At 41.0% G+C, this 25,947-nt stretch overlaps 1 protein-coding gene across 2 annotated transcripts in view; it reads left to right on the plus strand.

Annotated features, from left to right (window-relative positions):
* Nucleotides 1–25,947, plus strand: part of LOC140464045 (zinc transporter ZIP11-like) — a 765,315-nt gene that overhangs the window by 49,012 nt on the left and 690,356 nt on the right. For both annotated transcript variants that reach the window (XM_072558684.1, XM_072558685.1), the window contains one exon: nucleotides 10,727–10,765. In XM_072558684.1, the coding sequence (XP_072414785.1) occupies nucleotides 10,727–10,765 (39 nt within the window). The remainder of the gene's footprint in view (nucleotides 1–10,726; nucleotides 10,766–25,947) is intronic.

The following is a 25,947-nucleotide window of genomic DNA, read 5'->3' on the forward strand; positions in this document are numbered from 1 at the left end:
TGAACTCAGACTCCGGCCAGGCTAGTCCGTGTATAACTGGTTGGCTTCATCATGAGTTTAAATTGATTACTGAAAGTAACATCCTAAATCAAAGGCGGGCACGACCTTTAGAAAGCCCAGTTATTTCCTCTAGGATAGTGTTTATTATCATGACGTGGAGCCTTCAGTTTGGGAACATACAGCAATGTAATAATCCAACTTGGCAAATCAATGAAAATAACTTCCATATTTGAAATGCTCATGAAGGATCATTGCCAGTGTATAAGATGTCTTTCATACAATATGGAGTATAATTAATACCTTTGAATGAATTATATCTCTATCTTTCCCTATGACCTTTTGTATTGTGTCATGGCAGTATTAAAGTATTTTGCAATGCCACATTGACAGCCCAACCCTTCCTGGAAACTGATATCTTACCGTCATTCTGGCACAAATGAATCTCCAGGCCATTGACTTTCAAATTCATAACTTTTCTTGTTATTTTTTGTGGAGATTTCCTTTTAGAAGGCTCAATGTGAAGGGTAGATTCCAACGAGTGGGCATAATTTGGAAACTGCCTGTGAAGGAGTGGAAGTTGAAATGATCAGTAATTTCAAAAGGAAGTTGGATGAGCCCTTGAGGGAAATAAACTTGCAGAGCTGTGGGTGAGTGGAGTGAAGAAAGAGAGTAACTGGATTGCTCCATATAGAGCCAGCATGGACTCAGTGAGCTGAAGGGCCTCTTTCTATGTGGTTATGAACTGTAAGCTGGGAGAGGTCATAATATTGACAGGCCCATAGCTAGAGTAATGCAGGGAACTACCTCTGCTGCATGTTAGAGACATTCAGTCCCAGTCCTGATGAAAGGTTCTGACCTGAAACATCGAATCCCCTGCTCCTCTGATGCTGCTTTTTTCCAGCTCCACACTTTATTGACTCTGTCAGAGATATTCACACTAACAATAATGTGCATATCTTTTAATGTGAGTCACAGTCCAAGAGGCTGAATGGAAATGAGTTAAAACAAAAATTGATGCCACTAAGTAGATGCTAAGTGGAAGGAATAAAAACTTGGAGCGGGGTGGGGATGGCCAGAAAAGCTGTAGAAGAGGTAATAAGGCAAAGAGGTTTAGGGATTAGATTAGGGCCACTGGAATTGCTTAATTTAAGTTTTCTTATATTCCTGCTTGTGTCACTTTTTTGGAGGCAAAGTGTCAGCTGCATTTTCTGCCATTACAACAGTTACCACATTTAAAAATTTCTTCATTAGCTGTGCAATGCTTGGGGTGCCCCAGGGTTACGAAAGGGTCTATGTAACTGAAAATACATGGGGAACAGAAGCATTATGAATGTGGTGTTGAGTTAGTAATCCACAGTTTGGATGAATGATGTGGAGATGTGTTCAAGTCTCATTATGGCAACTGGAAAAATCCAAATTTTGTTAAAAAATTCTGAAACAAAGTGCTCATATCAGTAATATTGACAATGAAACTATGGGATTGTCATAAAAGCCCATTTACTTCTTAACATCTTTTGGGAAGGATATATGCAGTCCACATAAATATCAGCTGGCTTAACTGATAGCCATTAGCCTTTGAGTCAGATGGGTGTGAATTTCAAGTTTCGTTCAAGGATTTGAACTCATAAAGGCAGGTTACCCGAAGGAGTACTACAGTATTATGGGAGCCACATTTTACCTGAGACGTTAAACCCTGTCTTCACTGCCAGATGGAAATAATAGATCCCATGTCACTATTTCGATGAAGAAGAGGGGAATGATGTCTTGGGGCTGATACTTATCCCTCAGTCAACAGCACAAAAACAGATGAATGATCAGTGTCACTTTGCAGTTTTTGTCAGATTGCTGTTTGCAAATTTGCTGCCAATTATAAGTGTCTAAACTTCTTAAATATTTCATTGGCTGTAAAGCACTGTAAGATCTTTTAAAGGTGCAATGTAAATGCAAGTGTTCCTTTCTCTTACCTGATCTGGGACTCCAGATCCAGACAATGTGGTTGACTCTTTACTCTCCTCTGAAATGACCTGGAATGTCATTCTTCAGATGAGTGAAATGCTGGCTTAGCTGACGCTGGTGACATCCAATGAATGAATTAGTAAACAAGTATCTTTCTTGAGGCTGAAAATAGAGAGAATTGGGAATATGTAAGAGGCAAGGGAATGGGTTGAATGAAGATTCTCATGTGCTCAATGGCTAATATGTGAGATAGGGAGGGACAAGACCTTGAGGGATATAAGGTTGAAAATTTAAAATTTGTGGATGCTAGTTGATTGGGATGCAGTGTTAGTTAACAGGCAGAAGGATAATAGAGTAGTAGGACTTTGTGTGGGTTAGGATCTATCCGAGAGATTTGCATGGAATCATGTTTAGGGAAGATAGTAGTTGCTCAGGAGAACATTGAAATAGTCGATTCTGGAGGTGACAAAGACACAGATGAAGATTTCAGCAGCAATTGGATAAGGCCATGGAGAAATTTGACCAGACTGTAGAGATCGTAGATGCATATCCATCGGGAAATAATTGGGTTTTTTGAGGAAATATAGTCACAAAGATAGTAAAACGTTTAGAAGTGTAATTTATATGGACTTGAAAAAGACATTTTGTAAAGTTCTACTTCGGAGAAGTTTTTATTTTACATGTTCTGGTACCCAACTGGAGCAAGTGAGACACTTGCCCAGAGGAAGGACATTAAGAATATGCCATAAGAGCCCTCTCTTCAGAGAGTATTAGCCATGGTATTAAAGGCAGCTAATTGGCCTGTTTAGGAGATTATCCAGGTTTTTAAAGACAGAGCAGGATGATAGTTATGTACTTGAGATGGATGGAAAAGACAAGGCTGGACCTTAATGATTCATGATATAGTTCTTACTGATTTGCATGATGCATTAGAGAGATGTATATCCAGTTACATGCAGTTTGATGGCATCTATAAAATAATGACTTCCACCCTTGTAGATGAAACACCAGTTCTGTTGATGAAAGGGTCAAGACCCTGATGGGGAATGGCAAAGTACTAAGGACGATGCAAGGGTAAGGGTGTTTACGTAGTGAGTAGTTATGATCTGGAGCATCTGAGTGTATTTCATGGCTTTCAGAAGGAAATTGGGTAGTTATCTGCATTGAATTTGACAGAGCTACTGGAAAGAAAGACAGACGCAGGGATAGGCCAAGCTGAATTCCATTTTCTGAGAGCTGGCACAAGCAGGACAGGCTGAATGGCTTCATTCTGTACTGTAGCTATTCCACGGTTCACGGTCTCCAGGTTGTTAGCACACAGACAAACATTCCAAAATGAGTGTCAGGCCCACCCCCCGCAGGGGTCTTGATGCACTGCCCACTGTGAGAATTTCTTTGGAGAAGAGGAGGCTGAGGGGGGCACATGATTGAAATGTAAAAAACTGAGGGGCATGGGTAGGGTAGACAGGAAGAAACATTTACTTAGAGTGTGGAAACAGGCCCAACAAGTCCACATCGACCCGCCGAAGCGCAACCCACCCAGACCCATTCCCCTACATTTACCCTGCTCCTAACACTACAGGCATTTTAGCATGGCAATTCACCTAACCTGCACATTTTTGGACTGTGGGAGGAAACCGGAGCACCCGGAGGAAACCCACTCATACATCGGGAGAATGTGCAAACTCCACACAGTCAGTCGTCTGAGGCGGGAATTGAACCCGGGTCTCTGGCGCTGTGAGGCAGCAGTGCTAACTATTGTGCCACTGTGCCGCCCACATTTCCGCTTGGATGGAGAGACCAATGACCTGGGCACGTCGATTTAAGGGAAGGGACGTTTAATGATGATGCCGTTTTTTTTCACCCAGAGGTTGGTAGGTTTCTGGAACTCACTGGCTGGAAAGGTGATAGAAGCAGGAAACTGCAAAACATTTAAGGCGAGGTACACCCCCGTGATGCCAAAGCATGCAAGGCTGGAAAATGAGGAGATTCGTTAGAAGGTGGTTTTTGATCAGCGTAGATTTGATGGGCCAAAGGGCCTTTTTCTGAACTGCAGACCTCTATGAACTTTAGTTGCAGGCACCACAATGCTCCAGTGGAATTCCCAAGGGGATACTGTGCTCCACATTTCTGGAGAACTAGCCATTTGGATACAGAACTGGCTCAAAAGTAGAAGACAGAGGGTGGTGGTAGAGGGTTGTTTTTCAGACTGGAGGCCTGTGACCAGTGGAGTGCGACAAGGATTGGTGCTGGGTCCTGTACTTTTTGTCATTTACATAAATGATTTGGATGCGAGCATAAGGGGTACAGTTAGTAAGTTTGCAGATGACACCAAAATTAGAGGTGTAGTGGACAACGAAGATTACAACAGGATCTTGACCAAATGGACCAATGGGCTGAGAAGTGGCAGATGGAGTTTAATTCAGATAAATGCAAGGTGCTGCATTTTGGGAAAGCAAATCTTAGCAGGACTTATACACTTAATGGTAAAGTCCTCGGGAGTGTTGCTGAACAAAGAGACCTTGGAGTGCAGTTTCATAGCTCCTTGTAAGTGGAGTCGCAGGTAGATAGGATAGTGAAGAAGGTGTTTGGTATGGACCGAAGGGTCTGTTTCCATGCAGTACATCTCTATGACTGTATAAGTTGGACTCTGTGAGGATGAAGCATGTTTGAGGTGTGAAAGGTTGGAATGGAGCAGCATTCCAAAAATGATTGCTACCCCAGCGAATATTTGGTCCAGTGCATTTCATCTTTTGCCTGATGACAGGATGAAGGGAACAGTTGCTTCCTTGATCAGTCAGTTCTATAAGGTCCCCTGCAAGTTAAGATGCCAGATTTCCCAAAAGTAGCTAGTGGTGTTTAGATAAGTAAACTGATTTAATTTGTTGGTAATTATGATCCAATTCCATCATTATTCTAAATCCCACTCGGAGCTTTGTGCCATTGCACTGCAGAATACCAGCAGCTTACGCCAATGTTTCCAAACTCGAGATTAGATCACTGCCTCAAGCGTGTTCCTTTTTAAGAGTAGTTCTTGTACTTTAATCTTTGTGTAGTACAAAATGATGTGTCCCCCGCTAGTTATTTATTCCCTGTAATACACGAAAAGGCACATTGTAATTTTCACAAGCATAGAATGTCCCAGTTATGGATAACACATTATGAATTTAGTGCAGATGTGAGTGGAAAAGTTGCAAGGGGACATAGATCTTGAGTGAGTGAGCAAGATTATGGTCATCAAAGTTAAATGTCTGTAAGCTATAAGATCAATCACTCTGGACCCAAGAAAGATAAATCAACATATTTTCTAAATGAGAGAAACTAGAAATTTCAGAGGAGCAAAGAGATTTGGGAGTCCAAGTCCTTTAAATCATTAATAGATAATAATCATTTGTAGTCAGCAACAAAAAAGCAGATAAAAAAGTTACCTCACGCAGGGTAGAATATAAAGGTGAAGAAGTTAATCTTTTAATTGCGTAAGAGCTTTGTTAAGTTCCAGAAGACTATGTTCAGTTTTAGGCAGTATATCTCACAGAAGGCTACATTGCCCAAGGAATGGGGTGCATCATAAATTCACTGTATTCATACAAGGTGTTAGACAGTTAAATTGTGAGGACAGGACGCATAAATTTAGTTTCTATTCGTTTCAGTGTTGAAGTTCTAGAGCGATCTCTTCAAGGTGTCTAAATGTAAAAACTTCATTTTTTAGTTTTCTCTGGATTTACAATGTCGCCTGTGGTGGAGAAATCTACTTAACATTGGAAGGAGGCATTTTGGGAGGGAAATTAGGAAGCAGACATAAGGTGGCAGTGATCTGAAATGCTATCCCCAATTAGCTGTGGATGCTATGACAACTGGAACTTTTACAAGTCAAATTGGAATTGCAGTTTCTTTTCTGTCATGGAAGGAGGAAGCAAAGACTTCTGTATTGAGTTGATGTGGAGATGCCAGGTGTTGGACTGGGAGAGACAAAGTCAGAAGTCATATGACACCAGGTTACAGTCCAACAGGTTTATTTGAAATCACAAGCTTTCAGAGAGCTTTCACAAGCTTGAAGAACGAAGGTACTTAATGAATGGGCAGCGCTCCGAAAGCTTTAGATTTCACATAAACGTGTTGGACTATGATCTGGTGTCAAGTGATGTCTGACCTTGTATAGAGTTGAGGCACTGAGGAACCTTAGCTTAGTTCAAGCAGTCTCAAGGGCTGACCCAGTAATTTTCCTACTGTTTTCACAGAGACTTATTGGCAGACATTAATTGGACATTAGTTTTGAAAGGACAGGGAATGTGATGTCAACTGCTGTTAGCATTAAAAGTAACCAAAGAACTCCATGCAAAATGGAAACATTATAAACATCCAAGGCTAAGAACTGACTTGAAGATGTACTGAAATCTATTTTCTGCTTGAAAGTTAATTTTTAATTAATTCCGGTTATGGTTTACTGCTCCTCAACCAACACCCTCGACACTTGTCGAATCTTCAAGTTTCCAATATTTTTCCTAAATGCTGCTGATACTTGCTGGAGTTTGGCCCTTGGTATTTTGAATTTTGCACTATTTACCAAAGAGTAATTATACTTGAGTTGACGTAAATGCTCTTGCCAGATGTGTAGAAACAGAAATCCAAGTATAGTTTGTAACATGTTTGATTCCATTGTCTTTGTGTAGCTTGGAGCATAAGCATAATTCAAAATGAACAAATTGGCATTTTTAAATACGTACATGCAATGTAAGACAAATATTGAAAAAGTGTAGATTTAAACATAGAAGAAAGATCAATTACACACTATAACTCTGTCCTTTGATACTTTTAAGTATGCATTGTAGCTGTTTGCCGTTGGTCATTGATGACATGAATTTAATCTGACAAGGGATTGTGGATGAAACCCACTGAGACTTAATCAGTCATTTGATAACCGATTTTTCTTGTTCTGCTGTTCATGGATACCAGTCCTAATAACAGTAATATAGCCAATAAGTACAGAAACAAGAAAAGCATTACACAAATTTGAATACTTGAAAGCTTGTATTTAGAGCTTGGATTGCTGAAGGGAAAAGGGAAATGACCATATTTCTCAGCTGGTATACGTTGCTGATTTCCAGTGATAGTGAATTTTAATGTAATCTCTGACTACATTTGATTCACCCTTAACAGGGCGTTGTCATCTGCCTCAGCCCTAAGCACTGGAATTTCTTTCCTTAATCTCTTTGATTCTTCAGTTCTCTGCTTTCAAGGCCCTGCTTCACTAAGCTATCCTTTCCCAGAATAACATCCTCCTTTAATTCACTTCAATGCTTTTTGCTCTCGTTCCATTTTTACGCAGTGCCCTCGGGCCTTTTTACAGTGCAGATGACACAATGAAAGCAAGTTGTTTTGATGCAGTTTTCCTGATAGTGTTCTTTGTTAACCCATATTAAAACTCCTCAGTTTGGTTTATTTGACTAACAAAGTGTAACAGATTAATGGGGACAGGTGGAAATGTGGAGCTGGGGCCACAGCCTTGAATGTTGGGTAGACTTGAGGAGCTGAAAGGGCCACTCGTGCTCTTACTCATTTGTACTGTGTGTTCAGGTGGTTATTATCCTTTCCATTCCTCCACTTTAGTGTTAATTTTTCTACCTAATCCAAGGTAATACAGTTATTTTTCCTGAACCTCATTCCTCAAAGAAACCAGATTTAAATTTATTGCAGTTCTTTGGTGTAGGCTTGTTATCATTGGCTTTCATACTTTATCTTGGAGATAGGGGAACAGCTCTTCTTTAGTAACTTGGACCAAAATCAGAAGGTGTAAATATTGAATTAGCTCTGACTGGCCAAGACTTAGAACCGGTTAAAACTTTGATTAATTGCATGCTGTTCAGTGTCATTTGCAACTCCTCAGATAGTGAAGCAGTTCACCTCCGAACGCAGTACGACCTGGACAATATCCGAGTCTGTGCTGAGAACTGGCAAGTAACATTCATGCCACACCAGTGCTAGGCAATGACTGTCTCCAAGAGCTGTATGACTCAATGACTCTGTAAAACAGAATCAAAATCTTACCCCCATGATATTTAATGGTGTTACCATTATTGAATTCTCCCACTATCAATTTCCTGCGGTTTTGACAATTGACTGGAAACTGAACTAGACTAGCTGTATAGATACAATAGCTACAAAAGCAGATCAGACCATGGCTGATCCACCTAGGCTACACATTGCTGGACACTATAAAGCAATTTAATTGGCCAATCCACCTAATGTGCACATCTTTGGACCATCAGAGGAAATGGGAGCACCTGAAGGAAACCCATGTTTACACGGGGAGAATGTGCAAACTCCACAGAGGCAGTCGCCCAAGGCTGGAATTGAACCCAGGTCCCTGGCACTGTGAGGTAGCAATGCTAACCACTGAGCCACTCTAATGCCTTAGATGCTTGACACTATCCAGGACAAAGCATCCCGCTTGATTGGCATCAGACTTCTGCAGACATCCAATCTGTCTGCTTTTTAGATAGCACCTTCCAAATCCATGACCACTATAATCAAGGGTAGTAGATACATAATACCACCACCACTTGCAAATTCCCCTCACTCAATATTTGAGTTGGAAATATATTGTCGTTCCCACTGTCACTGGGTCAGAATCCCAGAACTCCCTCCCTCATGGCATTGTGGGTCTACCTACACAAAGTAGACTTGCAGCAGTTTAAGAAGGCAACTGACTACCACCTTTTCAAGGACAATTCGGGATGGGCAATACATGCTGGCTCAGCAAGCAATGCCCATCTGTCATGAACAAATGTATTAAGAAAGCAACGTATCTTCTTTACTCAGTGAGTAGTAAGAGTATGGAATGCTTTGCCTGCAACGGTAGTAGATTCGCCAAGTTTAAGTGCATTTAAGTCGTCATTGGACAGGCATATGGACGTACATGGAATAATGTAGGTGGGATGGGCTTCAGATTAGTATGACAGGGTGGCGCAACATCGAGGGCCTATACTGCGCTGTAATGTTCTATGTTCTAACTTATTCATCTGATTGGTTTTAAAATAGGTTAACTTTTTTATTTCAGAGCCTCCATAATAAGACATTTTGGTTCTCTTGTCTGTTTCTGAACTGTGCACAATAAATAAAGGTGAAGCATATGGACCATCCCTATTAGAGGAATCTGAGCAAGGGCAAAATACTTTTAAAGTCACTGCACTGCAATTTGATACAAGTCTAAAAGATTGATAAAAGATTAATTGAATGAAAATAACATTCAGTAAAATATTGATTATTGAAGAAATAGCTTGCATTTCAATAACACCTTTTTGTGATCTTTCAAAGTTTTTATTTGCGCCCAATTGTGTATTTTTAGAAATGTAGCCACTATTGCAATGTGGGGAAATGTGCAGCTAGTTTGTACCAAACTCCAAGGCCCATAACAAACTGTAAAATAAGTGATCACATTATCTGGACTTTCTTTTATTGATTTTGATTGAAGGAGACAGCCCTGTTTTGAGGAGACTTTATAATTTTTATTTTTTCCCCATTTCAGTGGTGTGTACCATATAAGTGCATGTTTGTGAATCATTGAGGCATTTGATTTTTTTTTAAATGAGTGTCTTAACATTGCTTATTAAAATGCCCTTTTTGAAATTCTTTTCTTTAATGATCTGAACCTTGTCTGGTTTTGAAACTTTGTGGAAAATTGGCATGGTTTTCACAACATTACTGGTTTAGAGAGTGCTTTTGTGAAATCCATTTGTTGATATAATGCTTCTAAACAAACTCATCTTAAAACAAATATTTAACTTTATAGCATGAAAAAATTACTGCATTTACCTTTTATCTGTCATCCAATTATGTCAGACTTTCTTCCAGAACAGACTTGCACAAGTTGGCCATGACTGCTTTTTGTTTGTTATCTTATTTGACTACATTGTACTCATCTTCAGAATGGCATACTGCTGAACATTGCATTAAGGACATGTAGGATCCTTCTTTTACCCTCACAGCTTCCATTGTCCAAGGTCTTAGGGAGTGCCCTCTTCACTCTGAAGGATGACCAAGGCTGCATCCTATTACAGTTTGTTATTGTGCAAACAATTATGTTTGCTTCTATTGACTGCTGTGTTCTAGTGATCCAAACATTAATATTACACAATGAAAGAAAGATGTAGTGTTTTTGGAAAACTTTTTGTGGAGAGCAAATTAATGATTTTTTGTTCAAAAGCTAAGCTTTTTTGGAGCAAATTCTTCCATACCAAGTGCCACAGACATTGTTATTAGCAAGTATTCACTTCCTACGAGTGCTGGATTTCAAGGCTGTAATGTGGAATTTTGTGAGTTGTGATGGTTTTGAGACAATGACATTGATTTGAGCAAAATGCATGACCAAAGGAGATGAAGTTGTCATTTATCTCAATGCTATTTATGAAATCTTGGAATGTGCAAATTTCGTTATTGTGTTTGGCTAAGATCAATGACTGCAGATGCTGGAAACCAGATTCTGGATTAGTGGTGCCGAAAGAGCACAGCAGTTCAGGCAGCATCCGAGGAGCAGTAAAATCGACGTTTCGGGCAAAAGCCCTTCATCAGGAATAAAGGCAGAGAGCCTGAAGGGTGGAGAGATAAGCTAGAGGAGGGTGGGGGTGATGTGTTTGGCTACCTGACAGCATCTCAAGAGTAGTTGCTTGGCACTAAAGCCAAGGAAGTCTGAAGGATATCAATGGCATTCAATAAATTCTTTATTTCTTGTTGGTGCAAGTGTTTTAATGACATTCTCATCTCTGTCTCACAGAAACAAATACTGGATGGAAGTCTTGGTTTTGCTGCTGGGGTGAGTGCATAAATAAATATTCAACCTCATCTTTGAAAAAAGTGATGTGAAAAACCCTCTTGATTGAACGAAAATTTTGCATGAGTAACAATGTATTGCTACACCCTTTATTGTTTGAAAGAAATTTTGTTAGGACAAGATAAAGAGGGGGAATGAGAATATGCCAAAGAATCATTCTTTTGAAGAGAATGATTGCTGAAATGTTCATCCCTACAAGTCAGGATAAGATGCAATCTACTACCAGCTGCACTACCAACCTGACAGGGAAGGTGTCAGCTTTAATCAGGGAGAGAGACAGACTGGGATGACAGGAAGTGAGAGCACATGCTGATATAAATTAATTAAAATTCAATGAAATTAATTTGTTTTAGAAATATGCTTGAAGAGTGTGGGAACAGGGAATCTTATATTTCTGTGCTCATCAAGGTGATGGATGTCTTGGCTTAAAAATGCAAACATATCTTCACTTCAGAGACTGAAGCCGTCAAACTGGGAGTATCAGGTTATGTAGAGCATAGGCAGATGTGGAGTGATCTCCCTGAACTTTACCCCATATATGCAAAGGGAGAGAGTGATAGCTTGATAGGAATACAAAAAATTAGAGTGAGAGCAGGCTTAGATGGAGCATAAACACTGTAGCATAGACCTGTTTCTGTGTTTTAAATTCTGTGTAGCATTTTCATGACTATGTTGATTATTGTTGAGGCCTTTGTGATTGAACCTTTCAGATGGTACCGAGGTATGGAATGCTTTATATCGGGAATGGAATTGAGAGTGCGCAGGATTATTTCATGATCAGCCATTAAATGATGAAACAAAGACAGGAATTGCTGGGGAAGCACAGCAGGTCTGGGAATATTGGTTGATTGAAAGCAGAGTGAACATTTTGAATCCAGTGACCCTTTTTCAGAGTATTTAACCTTAAAACGGTGCATTGCTTCTGAATATGAAATGACTGTGCACCGCACAGATATCATAGAGTCATAGAGATGTACAGCATGGAAACAGACCCTTCGGTCCAACCTGTCCATGCCGACCAGATATCTCAACCCAATCTAGTCCCACCTGCCAGCAGCCGGCCCATATCCCTCCAAACCCTTCCTATTCATATACCCATCCAAATGCCTCTTAAATGTTACAATTGTACCAGCCTCCACCACATCCTCTGGCAGCTCATTCCATGCATGTAATACCCTCTGTGTGAAAATGTTGCCCTTTAGGTCTCTTTTATATCTTTCCCCTCTCACCTTAAACCTATGCTCTCTAGTTCTGGACTCCCTGACCCCAGGGAAAAGACTTTGTCGATTTATTCCAACCATGCCCCTCATAATTTTGTAAACCTCTATAAGGTCACCCCTTAGCCTCCGACGCTCCAGGGAAAATAGCCCCAGCCTGTTCATCCTCTCCCTGTAGCTCAGATCCTCTAACCCTGGCAACATCCTTGTAAATCTTTTCTGATCCCTTTCAAGTTTCACAACATCTTTCCGATAGAAAGGAGACCAGAGTTGCACGCAATAATCCAACAGTGGCCTAATCAATGTTCTGTACAGCCACAACATGACCTACTAACTCCTGTCCTCAATACTCTGACCAATAAAGGAAAGAATACCAAACTCCTTCTTCACTATCCTATCTACCTGCGACTCCACTTTCAAGGAGCTATGAACCTGCACTCCAAGGTGTCTTTGTTCAGCAACACTCCCTAGGACCTTACCATTAAGTGTATAAGTCCTGCTAAGATTTGCCCATTGGCCCATCTGGTCCAGATCCTGTTGTAATCTGAGGTAACCCTCTTCGCTGTCCACTACACCTCCAATTTTGGTGTCTTCTGCAAACTTACTAACTGTACCTCTTATGCTCGCATCCAAATCATTTATATAAATGACAAAAAGTAGAGGGCCCAGCACCGATCCTTGTGGCATTCCACTGGTCACAGGCCTCCAGTCTGAAAAAACAACCCTCCACCACCACCATCTGTCTTCTACCATTGAGCCAGTTCTGCATCCAAGTGGCTAGTTCTCCCTGTATTCCATGAGATCTAACCTTGCTAACCCATGGGAACCTTGTTGAACACATTACTGAAGTCCATATAGATCGCATCTACTGCTCTGCCCTCATCGATCTTCTTTGTGACTTCTTCAAAAAACTCAATCAAGTTTGTGAGACATGATTTCCCACGCACGAAGCCATGTTGACTATCATAACTTTTGTGAAATATGCTTCGAGATTTTGCATTAAATATATGAACGTAGGAGCAGAAGGAGATCACTGGGTCCCTGGAGCCTGCTGCAGCATTCAATATGATCATGGTTGATCCACTTGTGTTCTGAATTCCATTTTCCCACCTCCCCCGAGAACTTTTAATTACCTGGCCTAACAAGAACCATCTACCCAAGCTTAAACATATTCAATGATCCTGCCTCCAATGTTTTCTGAGACAGAAAGTTCCAAAACTTCACAACCCTCTGAGAGAGAAAACACATTCTCTCCTTGTCCCTATGCTGAAAGTGGGACCCCAACTGTATAGAATAGAATCCAACAGTACAGAAGAGGTCCATTAGGTCTAGGTCTGCACTGACAAAAATACTCTATGTCTAACCTAGTCCCAGTTTCCAGCACTTGGCCCATGCTTGAGCGTTATCATTTTAATGTGCTCATCCTTTTAAAGGTTGCCACTTGAAGAAGTAGCAAGACAAGTGAGTACTTAATGAATGGCAGGGTACGAGAAAGCTCACAGTAATAGAGGGATCTTGGGATGCTTGTCCACAGATCCTCTGAAGGCAGGAGGACTGATTATTAGAGTAGTTAAGAAGGCCACATGGGACATTGCCTTTACCAGTTGTGGCACCGATTAAAAGAGCGGGGAGGTTATTTTGGAGGCCTGTAAGAAGATGGTTAGGCCACAGTAGGAATATGGTTTGCAGTTTAATCTGATTAACTCCACAATATAGCTCCGTCATCCTGGCTTGTTTGCAGATTAAAGACTTTTGTCTGCACCTTGCAGTCTAATGCCATAGCTTCAAAAGCAGTTTTGAATGATATATAGGTGACTGAAGTTAGCATGTATTTATCATTTCGCAGAAGTGAAATTTCTTTTGCAGTTAACGTGATTATAAGCAACGGCAATAACTTTGGGCAAGTTACCAGTTGGCTTTCTCTTCCTAAAACCACTGGCTTCATTTCAGACTTCTTCATTTCTTAGAGCTTCATGAAAAGGCAATACAGAAATACTCTGCAAGGTAAGGGTCAGCAACTCCATCATAAACAGCTTGGAGGGATTGATAGGCCAATACCTTTCAGACCACGTCAGTTCAGCTACCATTGGTAGATTATGTTATGTACCGTGGAGTCTGAGTGTGACTGAAGTGGTGTTAGTTGTGAAAAGGCTAAATAGAATCTACAATTGAACTTGTGGGACAGTAAATGGGAAACTCATGCCTTTCTATCTCTTCAATAGAATCAAGAGCTGAAAGTTTGGGCTTGATAGTTTCCAAATGGCACAGGGACCCCTGCTAAATAAAGCACTTGATCATTGAAAGAATCTGAATTTCAAATGATGTTTTAAGGGCAAATATTGAAGCCTTAAAAACAAGAGTGAATGCATTATCTGCTGGCTTAGATTTTGCTTCTTTTATGTGTGTCTGTGCCAGTTATGGTGTTCACACACTGAGCAGATGGACATAGGAGCTGGAAGAGTGGGGTTTACAGTAACTAAATCAGTGATTTCTTCTTATGGCTGGCATTTCTATTGTGAGGCAATTGATAGCTGTGCTTGCTCCAACAGCTTAGCAATTGATATTTTTCAGTGCCAAGTCCAGTGTCTGTTGATGTCTTAAAAGTTGATCACAAAGGTGAAGAGTCATGATACTCAATTTAACTTTTAGATTGAAATCCATTGTATGCCCAGTGGTTGGATACCTGTGATCCTTTGCTGGTACCAATCTGTGATGCCTTTGTCAATCCTAGTTAGGTAATTTGTAATGCACATGCAGGTGCTGAGAGATTGATTCCTCTTGTGGAAGAGTCTAGGACCAGAGGCTGTAATGTCAGAGTAAGGGATTGTTCATTTCCTGTGGAGATTGGAGTAATTTCTCTTGCAGATAGTGAATCTTTTTTTACTGGGAGGGCTGTTGAGGCTGGGTCATTAAGAATACTCAAGACTGAGACAGACAGGTTTTTAATCAGTAAGGGAATTGAGGGTCAAGGGGAAAAGGCAGGAAGTTGGCATTGATTGAATGGTGGAGAACGTTCTGGGCCGAATGTTCTACCTCTGCCCCTACATCTTTTGGTCTTTTGGAATGGTGCCTGTGTCTGCTGGTTGACCACTGTGCCAACTGCAGGAGGAATTCTGGTAAACTCTTGCTGACGTCTGTGTGGAAGTTGGGAGATCTATAGCAGAATAAAGCTCAAAGGCTGAAACGCTCTTTATTTGAAATCACAGTGGATCGTTTCCAGCATATTAATGAGCACCTTTATGATGAAGCTGTTCTAAACAAACAGTTGTGAATAATAACATAGTACTGTTTTAGTCACCAGCTGCACACAAGCTGACGTTGGGGTAAATATCTTGAGGCCCACCATTGTGACGGACACTGCAATCCCAATATTTGTTCTGAGAGACAACTGAAGATGACGCTTCGAGGCTGTTGTTTAACCTTTCCTTGTGCTTGCTTTAGCTTTAGACAGAAAATGTCTGGAAAAATCAGCAATATCAGTCAGCACCTATGAGGAAAATAGATGAGAATGTTACTGATGTAGACTGGTCGGTAACCACCTGGTAAAGTCTATACATGGTATACATAGTAGAGAGCCCAGTGGAGCCTGTAGGACAAATGGTTTTGGGCATTGCAGTTAAAATAGCTGAAGCTAATAATTCAATCAAACTGGCCACTAAAGTTGGATTGTGCTGGGATGCTACTTTTAAACAACCCTTTAAACAACCTCCTCAGGGAAAGATAAAAGAAGGATTATGAACTTAGTTAAAAAGGATTTCTGATGAGGAGTCACTGGATGTGGAACATTAACTCTACTTTGTGCTCACAGACGTGCTGAGTTTGTGGCATTTTCTGGTTTTGTTTCAGATCTCCAGCACAAATGGTTCTTTGTTTTATTAAAAGAGCATGCTCTACCTGGATTCTCCTAAAGCTAAGGCCTTTGGTATCTTTTTCTCTCTCCTGCCACAACCACTTCAATATGAACAAACTTCCATTTGTTTTGTTTTTATCCATGCAATAAGATTTGGATATCGCTGTCTGGCAAGCATTTGTTACCCATTCCTAACTGCCCTTGAGAAGGTGGTGGTGAGCTGCCTTCTTGAACTGCTGCACTCCATTTGATTTGTTGACCCACAATCCCACTAGGGGGGAGGGATGGATTTTGCATCTGTAACACTTCGGAACAATGGTATTTGAGTGGCTTGATGGGGAACTTGCATGTGGTGGTGCTCCCACATATCTGCTTCCCTGTCCTTCTAGACAATAATGGGTTTGGAAGGTGCTGTCTAAGGAGCCTCGGAATTTCTACAGTGCACTGGTAGATGATACACACTGCTGTGACTGAACATTGCTGGTGGAGAGAGTAAATATTGCCAGTGAAGCGAGCTGCCTTGTCCTAGATGATGCTGAGCTTCTTAAGCATTGTTAGAGTAGCACTAATCCAGGCAACTGGAGAATATTCCAGTGCACTGCTCACTTGTGCCTTGTAGATGGTGGACAGAATTTGGGGAGTTAAGTGCCGGGTTATTTTCTGCAGGATTGAAAGCTTCTTACCTGCTCTTGTGGCCACAGAGATATTATGGTTGGTCCATTTCAGTTTCAGGGCAATTCTAACCCCCACAATGTTGAAAGTGGGGGACTTCAGTAATTATAATGCAATTGAATGTTAGGGTGATCACTAGATTCTCTCTTGTTGGAGATGGTCATTGCTTGCCACTCCTGTGGGTGCAAATATAGCTGCAGGTTTTATCGCTTTTTTTAATAGATATTTTTATTAGAAATTTAACATTTTTACAAGTTTACAAAAATAAACAAAACTCTCAAGTACAAACATTGATATACAATTAAATCTTAAATATATAATCACCAAAATTTAACAAAAGAAAAATACCGAGAAAAAAAACCAAAACTCAACTAACTACTAATCTAACCTACAACTAACCAGAGTGTATATTTAAGTCTCTTACATTATTCAAATAAGAGAAAGAGAAAAAAACCCAAAAAACAACGGATAACATAGAAATTGGGTCGTGAGATACATGCTCGGAATGTGTTAACATCAAATGTAACAAAACCCGTATTCGTGCGGGATTCCTCTCCCAAGGGGCCCCGGACCAGCCAGGTTCATAATCTCAATTAAATAAAAGCCCTTTTTAGGATAGCCGAAATATCTGTATTCACATAATTCAAGAAGGGCTGCCATATTTTATAAAATAATTCGGTCTTTCGGTGCACCATATTTGTAAGGAAGTCAAGGGGAATACATTCCATAATTAATCTGTGCCAATTTGAAAGTCTAGGGGGGCCCTCAGCCACCCAGTTTACCAAAATATTTTTCCTTGCACAGAAAGAGAAAATAGAAAATAGTTTCTTCTCGTACATGTCCAGGGAGGGAAAGTTCGAAAAGCCCAAAAGGAGAGATACAGGGTCCACTTTAATTTCCGTTCCTAAAATTTCTGTCAGGATACTTGCTACTTTAGTCCAGTATCTACGGATCTTATGACAGGTCCATAGGCAATGTACAAGAGTGCCCACCTCTATTTTACATTTGGGACACATTGGAGATGCTCCTGCCTTAAATTTTGCCAATCGATCCGGCGCTATATGGGTCCTATGAAGTATCTTCAGCTGGATAGCCTGAGTTCTGTTACAGATGGTGATTCTTCTGGCGTTTTCCCAAATGTCATTCCACGTTTCTATAGAGATTTCTAGTCCCAATTCCTGATCCCATGTTTTAAGCAGATTGTCCATATCTCCCGATACTTCATCACGTAGTAAATGATAAATAGTACTGATGGAGGATACCCCCCATTGGTTGTAGTACTCTACATTCTCTATCTGATTTATAAAGACGATCTCATAATGTAGTCTTCTTCTGTATATAGTCTCGAATTTGGAAGTATCGATAGAGATCTCCATTGGGTAATCCGAATTTCTGACGCAGCTGTTCAAAAGACATCAGGACCCCATCTTTAAATAGGTCCCCTAGACATGAGATACCCCTGGATCTCCAGAGTTCAAAAGTGGCGTCTGTAAACCCCGGTTGAAATCCCCATGCTCCCACTATTGGCGTATAGGGGGATGTTTTATGTGAGTTGCCCTCATTTTTCCGCATTATATTCCAAGCTTTAATTGTGTTTAGTATTATAGGGTTTTTACAGTGATCCATAATGATTTTCCTCTTGTCAAAAATAAAAGATTAATAAGTGGGCATTTTACTTGAGAAGCCTCAATATCCAGCCAGATTGATTGTGGATCAGACAAGACTCAATCAGCTATGTAACTTAACAGGGAACTTAACTGATATTTCCTAAAATCTGGGAAGTCCAATCCTCCCCTTGCCTGTGGCAGCTGGAGCTTGATTCCAGATAAAGGAACCCAACCAGCCATATAATTTACGTAGTGCCAGCCTCGGAAGCATTCTCATAGGGTATAGGAGACGGGGCAGGACATTCATTTTAATTAGTGCTATTCTACCCAGCCAGGAAATTGGAAGGTCTCCCCTTTGCTGGAGGTCCTGCCTTATCTTCTCCAGTAAAGGCACAACGTTAGCCTTGTATAACTGACCAAATACTGGGATAATAAAAATACCTAAATATAAGAAACCCTCCAGGGACCAACGAAAGGGAAAATGGGATCTGTCCATTAAGTGGGGTATCATAGCAAGGCCACCCATTGGCATAACCTCCGATTTTGAGAAATTAATTTTATAACCTGAGAATGCACTAAATGTATTAATAACTTGGATTAAGTGAGGTACGGACATCAGAGGATTACTGAGGAATAGAAGAACATCACCTGCATAAAGGGTAATTTTATGTTTACCTGTACCAATCCTTGGGGCAGTTATTTTAGGATCAGCTCTTATAGCTTCTGCTAATGGTTCAATTATTAGCGTAAATAACATGGCAAGTGAGGACATTCCTGACGGCAGCCCCTACCCACACTGAAGCTATCCGAACCTAATCCATTGGTAGCCACAACTGCTTTGGGATCACTATACAGTGTTGAGACCCATTTGGTGAACACTTTCCAACGCCAAACCTTTCCAATGTGTAAAACAAATATGACCATTCAACCCTATCGAATGCCTTTTCCGGGTCTAATGAAACTACTAGTCCAGGTATCTTTCCCTGATGGCAGGCTTGAATCATATTCAAAACCCTTCTAATATTATTGGATGATCTACGGCCCTTAATGAACCCTGTCTGATCCTCCTTTATGATATATGGCAGTACCCTTTCTAGTCTCAATGCTAACATTTTAGAAAGGATTTTAAAATCTACATTTAGTAAGGATATTGGTCTGTATGACGTACAATCTTCTGGATCCTTTCCTTTTTTAAGGATAAGAGAGATATTTGCCTCTTTCAGCGAAGGCGGGAGACAGCCCTGACTATCTGCATAGTTATACATGTCCATAAGTGGACCAGCCAATATTTCTGTCAATTCTTTATAGAATTCAGCTTGAAAACCATCTGGGTCAGGTGCCTTACCGTTCTGAAGTTGCCTGATTGCGTCACGTATTTCTTGGACCGTTAGGGGAGCATTTAAGACCGATACCTGTTCCAGAGTTAGGCCCGGAAAGGTCAAATTTTTAAAAAATGGTTGCATCCTCCTAGTCCTGTCTTCACAATCCTGCGATTTATATAAATCAGAATAAAATTTTCTAAAGATTGCATTAATCTTTTTATGATCATGAGTCAAAATACCTGTACTTTCCTTGATAGACGTGATAGTTTGAGGGGCCTTTTTTTTTCTTTGCAAGAAATGCTAAGTATCTACCCGGTTTGTCGCCAAATTCATATAACCTTTGTTTTGCAAATAATATTTCCCTCTTAGCCGTTTGGGTAAGCGTAGTGTTTAGAGCTGTCCCAAGGGCCGTAATCCTTTGCAATTTGATAATAGAAGGTCTGTCAGCGTATGCTGTTTCAGCTACTTTTAAGCGAGCTTCGAGCAGACGCTGTTGTTCTCCCTTTAATTTTTTTCTGGGTTGCTAGTAGGAGATGATCAAACCTCGTGTGTAAGCTTTGATGGTCTCCCACATCATTGATGGGTTGCTAGCCGTACCTAAATTAATTTCTAAAAAAGTTTTTAATTCTTGAGAGAAGTACTTTACAAATTTACTCTCTTTCATTAGGAAGGGGTCCATATGCCAATGCCAAGGGGAATGTCCCGTTGTTCCTCGCCTTAGTTTCCATATATATAGCAGCGTGGTCGGAAATTGCTATACTACCTATTTTACAGGATGATATGGAATTTAAAAAAATCGAGGGGGCAAAAAACATATCAATTCTGGTATGACATTTATGTGGATTGGAGTAAAAAGAAAAATCTCTGCCCTGTGGATGAAGACATCTTCATACATCTACTAATCCTAATTCTTTGTTCAGATCCACCAATTGTCTAGATCTGGGAGATACTCCTGCAGTACTCTTGGGAATCCTATCTATTGCCGGATCCATAATACAATTAAAGTCTCCCCCTATAATTGTATGACGGGCACCAAGAGCCATCAATTTTGAGAAGGCTTCCGTTATACATTTAAAGGGGTGTGCCGGGGGGCAGTACAAATTTAAAATCCCATATCCCTCTCCATTTATAAGAGCTTTAATCAGAATATATCGTCCAGATTCGTCTTTTATCTGATTTAGGATTTTGAAAGGGAAATTCTTCCGAACAAGAATAACAACTCCCCTACTTTTTGAGCTAAAAGAAGAAAACAAGGCCTGATCAAATCCACCCTGTCGTAATTTCAAGTGTTCTTTATCCAACAGGTGTGTCTCCTGTAGGAGAGCTATATCAACTCTTTCTTTATTAAGATTTAATAATATTTTCTTCCTTTTGACTGGCAAATTTCTCCCCTTGACATTCCAGGTGCACCACTTAACCGACTGATCAACCATAATCATCCGGGCAAATCCGAGATCCCTCGGGAGGGGAAACCCTATCCAGAACATCCCGAGCATAGAGCATATAAAATTCACAAAAATAATGGCTCTCTAATACACTCAACAATATAATAAAAAAACTATTTCTAAATAATAAAAAAAATATAAAACATATTTAAATGGAGAATTTCCCCCTTGTTCCCGGGGGTGTCACTTCCTTTCCAAAGGTCCATCGTATCCTCTCCCAACCAATGCCCCACCCTTGACCCAGGCGCTCCTCAATAGGATGAGGAGAATTCAGATATAATACAAAGCTAGAGTTAACAGTGAGCACCCTACCTCCCCCCCCCCCCCCCCACCCCCCCCTCCCCCCACACCCACACCAACACCAACACTTACAATACTAACATTACCAATATTTGGTAATGTTAATACCATGTATAAACATATATAACTATAAAATTACAACCTCAACAAATAATAATTAAATATAAGAATACATAATATTCGTTAAATCGTTAAATAGAGAACAGATAAATAAATCCCTCTCCCCACCCCCCAAGATAATATTAAACAGTAAGGTAAGAAAAAAGAAAAAGGAGGGGGAAAATAAACCGGAGTGGGGGGAAAGGCAAACCAACATCCATTATCTCTTACAATTTATCTCAGAGAGTCCAAAAATTCCTTTGCCTTTTCCGGCGATCCGAAGTTATACATGGATCCTTCATGGTTAAAGCGTAACGTCGCTGGGTAGCGTAAGCAGTATTGAATATTTAAGTTCCTTAAACACTTCTTCGCCTCATCAAATGCCTTCCTCTTTTGGACCAGAGCTGGGGAAAAGTCCTGGAATAACATGATCTTGGATCCTTTATAGATCATGGCTTGGGAATCGTTTCCAAGATTTCTAGGAGTATCTGCCTCTCGTTGTAGCTCTGCAGCCGGAACAGAACCGGGCGGGGGTGCTGGTTCGAGCCGGGCCCGCGTATTGCAACCCGGTAGGCCCATTCCACCCTTACCTGGCTGATCCAGCCTCCAGATTTAAAAGTTGTGGCAGCCACTGCTCGAGGAACGCTGTAAGCTGGCCTTCCTCTTCCCATTCGGGAAGGCCCAGCAAACGAATATTTTTTCAACGACCTCGATTATCGAGGTCATCAATATGATTCTGTAAAGTCTGGACTCGCTGATCGAGAGTCCGGACCTGATCCACGCCTGATTGCGCTGTAGTTTCGGAGGTCGCGGCCTTTAGCTCCGCCCCTCCGACTCTGCGCTTGATTTCTTTAATGTCTCGGTTGTGCTTTTGCAGCACGGCCGAGAGTGAGTCCCATCAACTTCGGGATTCTTCAATGGAAGCGTCGATCTTCACATCCAATTTAGAGATGATTTTCACGAGGCTCGCCACTGTAGGTAAGTCCCCTGGGGCGGCTGCGGACGCCTCTGCTACAGCTGGAGAGGGTGGGGGAGGGGTTCCTGCTCGCTGAGAGCTGCGGGCTTCCTTCTCTTTAGTCATTTTTACTAAAGATTAGGTTGTTTAAATTTAATACTAAACAACTAATTAAATTAAACAGCTATTTTAAATGATTTGGTGAGTGTGGTGGGAGTGGGTGGCCCACTTTGCCCAAGTCTTGGGAGGAGCACTGTAGACTCAGACTTGCTGGGTCGCCGCCATCTTGGATCCCCCTTATCGATATTTTTAATCAACCTTTTATCATAACCTCTGTGGCAGGTGGGACTTGAACCAGGGCCTTTTAGCTCAGATGGAGGGATACTGCCACTGTGCACCAGAGCCTCCAACCGCAGTCTTTCTTTGGCTCGTCTCGTTCAGCTTTGTGATTGTATAACCTCAAAATGTTGATATTGGGTAATTCAGTGATAGTGATGCCACTGATTGTCAAAGGGCGATGTTTAGAATCTCTCTTGTTGGGGATGGCCATTTTCTGGCACTGGTGTGGTGTAAGTGTTACTTACTATTTGCCAGTCCAAGTCTACTTATTGTCGAAGTCTTGCTTCATTTGGACACGGACTGCTTCACTACCTGAGGGGTCACAAATGGTACTGAACATTGTACAGTCATCAACAAACATCTCCACTTCTGACGCTTATGATGGAGGGAAGGTCATTGAAGAAGCAGCTAAAGAGGGAACTCCTGCAGAGATGTCCTGGAGCAGAGAAGACTGATCCCCAACAATTATTATCATCTCAGGTATGGCTGTAACCCATGGAAGGCTTTCAATTTGATTCTGTTTGACTGCAGTATTGCTAAGGCTCTTTGATGCCACACTGAACCAAATACAGTCAAGGTGTCAAGAGCAGTCACTTGCACCTCCTCCCTTGAATTCAGCTCTTTTGTCCATGTTTGAACCAAGACTGTAATGGAATCAGGAGTTGATTGACCCTGGCAGAACTCAAACTGAGCATTAGTGAGCAGGTTATTGTTGAGCAAGTGCTGCTTGATAGGGCTGTTGATGACGTTAGTGATGATTAAAAGTGGACCGATGGGCAGTAATTGGACAGGTAGGTTGGTCCTGATTTTTGTGTGCAACCTTTGGTCAGTTCTCTGCATTGTCAGGTAGATGCCATTGTTACAGTTGTACTGGAACATCTCAGCTAGGGGTGCAGCAAGTTCTGGACTACAAGTCTTCTTTGCTGTTGCAGTAATGTTGGCAGGGCCCAGCGCCTTGTGGTATTCAGTATCTATATCCGTTTCTTGATATGACATGGAGGGAATCGAGTTGGTTGAAGACTGGCATCTTTGGTGCAGGGGATCGCTGGAGGAGGCTGAGATGGATGATTCAAACAGCACTTCTGACTGAAGACTGTTACAAATGTTTCAGCCTTAACTCTTGCATTAATGTGCCAGCCCTTCCATCATTGAGGATGAAGATATTTATGCAACTTCCTCCTCTAGTGAGGTGTTTCATTGTTCACCACCGTTCACTTGGATTTTCAGACATTCAATATGGTTAGCCCTTTGTCGATGCTTCATTTCGAGCTTCGGTGGAGAAAAGCTTGGGCAACAGATTCTCAAGAGAGAACTGAATTGTTGTATTTTGTTCAGGGAGGCTTTAAGAACATCCTTGAACTCTTGGTAACACTTGTTTTGAGAGTCTTGAGTAAGACATGTGACTATATGACATGCCCACCGCACCTCATTCGCTATAACATTTATCCCTCTGCTGGGGATGTTGACTTCAGAGAAAACATTGATGTTGAAGCACCTGTCTTGCCACTGGATTTTGCCAGGGCATTGCTGGTGATGTTCCTCTTGGGGTTTAAGGTGATTGCTGTACAATGTATGCAGGAGAAAGGGTAACACTGCTGCCTTGTGGACCCTGAGTTTGGATCATCTTCCCTCCTTCTGTAAATAATGTGGTGACATTTGTAATTGCTGAGTCCAAAGGCATCATTTTTCAATCTAGAGAGCGTTCGATAATGATGACCAGCGTGATTTTAGATTTCTGAACCTATTTCCTTTGAACCTCTGGGCAGGAAGTCGTTCAGTTCTGGAGAATTCGATTTCACTTGTTTTCTGTGATGCCATCTCATACTTGTATTGCATTCAGAAAATCTTTGTCTGGATTTAATTTGGTGTCTTTCTGCAACACAACTATTTTGAATCCCTTGTCTGTAAGAAAAATACAAAGTATCAATATATCGTTCTTTCTTCTCCTTAATATATTTATTGAAATATGTACTTAAGTTTTGACATAAATTGCAATTTTATTCCACAGTCCTTTTCTTATTTTTTTGTACAAGTTTTATTTACATGCTGTGCTTTGTTGATTATAATAACACCTAATTGGTTTTTCCTTGCATTTATATAAACATTTTCTTGGAACTTGAGATTGTCTCTCAGCTCATTTAATGATTGTGATTGCTTCACACTCCAATCTCTTTCCTTCCAGCATTGGTTCCCAGCAGCGGTTTGCATTCAATCTGAATTCCCATGTTTTTCACAACTTCTTTTATGTAGATTCTACTGTTTCAGATACTCCTTTACAGACTGGAATATATTGTTCACAGTCCTGGGTCACCAAAACATGATGAAATGGCAGTCAGTTCTCATTATCCTAACCTCTACTTCCAGCACAATCTCTATCAGCAACATCAATAATCTAGTCTCAATGCGGCGTGCACATTAATCTCCAATCATTGACTATGTGTCAAACTATGTTTATTTGTTTCTGAAAAGGCAGGGTTACTTCTTGAGGTGCATCCTGAGGACTCCCTGAATGCCTGAGTTGAGGACAGTTCTGGTTTCAGTGTTAGGCTAAAATGTGAAGAAAGAGAGCTTGTTGCTGAACATGCTTAATTGAGAAGTGTTCAGGCTACCCTGAGCTGTAACTGTTTCTGTGCAGTAATTACATGAGTGGTGTTCACCGTTAATAGGATGCTGCCATCTAGCCATACAGGTGTTCCACCTCTCACAGAAATGAGTCATGTGGTTTATAAACTTCTGCGTTGATGTGATGCTAGGTACATGATGCTGGAAATTTCAAAGACTTGTATCAAACAGCATGTCCTTTAGGCTGTTTGCAATAGACAAGCTCACAAAACCAGAAACAGTGTCCAACATTAGATGTGAATCTGCAATTGCACAATGTTTGCTCAATAACCCAGTGTGCTAAACACTCTGTTGACAACCCGTTTAAGATTGTCAGTCTGGCACATTCACACAACTCTGTTCTTTGTGCACACATTTTGTGTTTCAACTTAACAAAATAGACAACAGCTATTATCTAGTTCATTCCTCAGTGCAATGACTTGACACTTAAGAGTCAACTTGACTAGTTTAAATTTAAACAGAGCTTGACAATTAACTGTCATTCATCATGATCTAAGTGGTTCAATCTCCAAGGCACAATCTGTCCCACTCATGGTCCATTTGCCAACCAATCCACACCGTCTTCTCAGTCAGTATAAAAATGCTGTTCCCCTTCACATTTGTATTCTTGCAAATTTGTCCGGGATCTGGGCACAGACATACAAGGTCACAGTGATGAGTACTAATGCTGCAGTTGTGGGTGACTGGTACAATAGTGTGGTAAAGGTCAGAGACCTTATGGTGGATACGAACATTT

Source organism: Chiloscyllium punctatum, chromosome 39, assembly GCF_047496795.1.
Source record: "Chiloscyllium punctatum isolate Juve2018m chromosome 39, sChiPun1.3, whole genome shotgun sequence".
NCBI classification, from domain to species: Eukaryota; Metazoa; Chordata; class Chondrichthyes; order Orectolobiformes; family Hemiscylliidae; genus Chiloscyllium; species Chiloscyllium punctatum.